This window comes from Ylistrum balloti, unplaced genomic scaffold (genome assembly GCF_031769215.1).
Source record: "Ylistrum balloti isolate Yb309-2 unplaced genomic scaffold, AGI_CSIRO_Ybal_v1 Utg369934, whole genome shotgun sequence".
Classification (NCBI taxonomy): domain Eukaryota; kingdom Metazoa; phylum Mollusca; class Bivalvia; order Pectinida; family Pectinidae; genus Ylistrum; species Ylistrum balloti.
The window spans coordinates 543,762-546,481 of record NW_026782045.1 but is presented as its reverse complement, the minus strand read 5'-3'; the positions used below and the strand labels follow the sequence as shown (position 1 = coordinate 546,481).

Sequence of the window (2,720 nt, the reverse complement as noted above, 5' to 3'; positions counted from 1 at the left end):
TTTGTGATAGAACGCTTATTTGGGATACACACTGTTGCTGTTTATGGATAGCAAGCTAAGTTGGGTTGTACACCTGTTGTTGTTTGTGATTGTAAGCTAAGTTGGGATAACCATGTTGCTGTTTGTGATTGTAAGCTAAGTTGGGATAACCCTGTTGCTGTTTGTGATTGTAAGCTAAGTTGGGGGATTCCTGTTGTTGTTTGTGATTGTAAGCTAAGTTGGGATAACCCTGTTGCTGTTTGTGATTGCAAGCTAAGTTGGGATAACCTGTGTTGTTGTGATTGTACTGGAATGTGATAGTCCTAAGTTTGGGATAACTCTGTTGTTGTTTGTGATTGGGTTTGCACGGTTGCTGTTTGTGACTGCTAAGTTGGGATAACCCTGTTGTTGTTTGTGATAGCAAGCTAAGTTGGGATAACCCTGTTGCTGTTTGTGACTGTAGGCTAAGTTGGGATAACCCTGTTGCTGTTTGTGATAGCAAGCTAAGTTGGGATAACCCTGTTGCTGTTTGTGATTGGAGAGAGATTACACAGAAACAACTGATAAAACCCTGTTGCTGTTTGTGAAAGTTGGGATAACCCTGTTGTTACAAATAGCGTTGTTGATTTTGTGTATATAAGCTGAATAACCCTGTTGTTGTTTGTGATTGTTAGCTAAGTTCGGGAATCCCTGTTGCTGTTTATGATAGCAAGCTAAGTTGGGATAACCCTGTTGCTGTTTGTGATTGTAAGCTAAGTTAGAATATCCCTGTTGCTGTTTGTGATTGCAAGCTAAATTGGGATAACCCTGTTGTTGTTTGTGATTGTAAGTTAAATTGGGATAACCCTGTTGCTGTTTGTGATTGTAAGCTAAGTTGGGATAACCCTGTTGCTGTTTGTGATTGTAAGCTAAGTTGGGATAACCCTGTTGCTGTTTGTGATAGCAAGCTAAGTTGGGATAACCCTGTTGCTGTTTGTGATTGTAAGCTAAGTTGGGATAACCCTGTTGTTGTTTGTGATAGCAAGCTAAGTTGGGATAACCCTGTTGCTGTTTGTGACTGTAGGCTAAGTTGGGATAACCCTGTTGCTGTTTGTGATTGTAAGCTAAGTTGGGATAACCCTGTTGTTGTTTGTGATAGCAAGCTAAGTTGGGGGATCCCTGTTGCTGTTTGTGATAGCAAGCTAAGTTGGGATATCCCTGTTGCTGTTTGTGATAGCAAGCTAAGTTGGGATAACCCTGTTGCTGTTTGTGATAGCAAGCTAAGTTGGGATATCCCTGTTGCTGTTTGTGATAGCAAGCTAAGCTGAGATAACCTTGTCGAACTGGGAGAATCCTGAAAGTTGTCTTTTTAAGGACGCCCGAGCATATATAATCTGTAGACCAGGCCCAACGGGCCTCTTGTTTAATTATACCATTTATCATTATTTGCAATTGATGGATTCGTGTAAAATATATTTGCCACTTTATAACCAGGGTAGTATGATTCTGTCCTTAGCCAAATGAATAGTCGTGAAACACAATGTCTGTATCGGAAAGTGATATCCTTAGATAGTTAAGAAGATTTCAACCCCTTTGGTTTGAAGTACGTTGTCATAACCATTTCTCACACTCTAGAAGTAACCTCGTCCCTTTTAGTGTCACCACACCTGTCCTTGGTCCTGACGTGGGAATCCCTCCCTCTCCCTCTGGGATATGACAAAGTAACCTCGTCCTTTTTAGTGTCACCACATCTGTACTTGGTCCTAACAGGGAAATCCCTCCGTCTCCCTCTAGGATATGACAAAGTAACCTCGTCCCTTTTAGTGTCACCACATCTGTACTTGGTCCTGACGTGGGAATCCCTCCGTCTCCAACTAGGATATGACAAAGTAACCTCGTCCTTTTTAGTGTCACCACATCTGTACTTGGTCCTAACAGGGAAATCCCTCCGTCTCCCTCTAGGATATGACAAAGTAACCTCGTCCCTTTTAGTGTCACCACATCTGTACTTGGTCCCGACGTGGGAATCCCTCCGTCTTTCTCTAGGATATGACAAAGTAACCTCGACCCTTTTAGTGTCACCACATCTGTCCTTGGTCCTAACAAGGAAATCCCTCCGTCTCCATCGTGGGTATGACAAAGAAAGCTCGTCCCTTTTAGTGTCACCACATCTGTACTTGGTCCTGACATTGGAATCCCTCCGTCTCCCTCTGGGATATGACAAAGTAACCTCGTCCCTTTTAGTGTCACCACATCTGTACTTGGTCCTGACGTGGGAATCCCTCCGTCTTTCTCTAGGATATGACAAAGTAACCTCGTCCCTTTTAGTGTCACCACATCTGTACTTGGTCCTGACGTGGGAATACCTCCGTCTCCCTATGGGATATGACAAAGAAAGCTCGTCCCTTTTAGTGTCACCACATCTGTACTTGGTTATAACAGGGGAATCCGTCTCCATCGTGGGTATGACAAAGTAACCTCGTCCCTTTTAGTGTCACCACACCTGTCCTTGGTCCTGACGTGGGAATCCCTCCCTCTGGGATATGACAAAGAAAGCTCGTCCCTTTTAGTGTCACCACATCTGTCCTTGGTCCTGACGTGGGAATCCCTCCGTCTCCAACTAGGATATGATAAAGTAACCTCGTCCCTTTTAGTGTCACCACATCTGTACTTGGTCCTGACGTGGGAATCCCTCCGTCTCCAACTAGGATATGACAAAGTAACCTCGTCCTTTTTAGTGTCACCACATCTGTACTTGGTCC

At 43.8% G+C, this 2,720-nt stretch overlaps 1 protein-coding gene across 1 annotated transcript; it reads right to left on the bottom strand.

Moving 5' to 3' along the window:
- Nucleotides 1-1,582: 1,582 nt before the first annotated feature.
- On the bottom strand, nt 1,583-2,416 carry LOC132547103 (cylicin-2-like). Its single transcript, XM_060210858.1, has one exon. It carries the CDS (start codon nt 2,414-2,416, stop codon nt 1,583-1,585), a length of 834 nt encoding a protein of 277 aa, XP_060066841.1.
- Nucleotides 2,417-2,720: the final 304 nt, after the last annotated feature.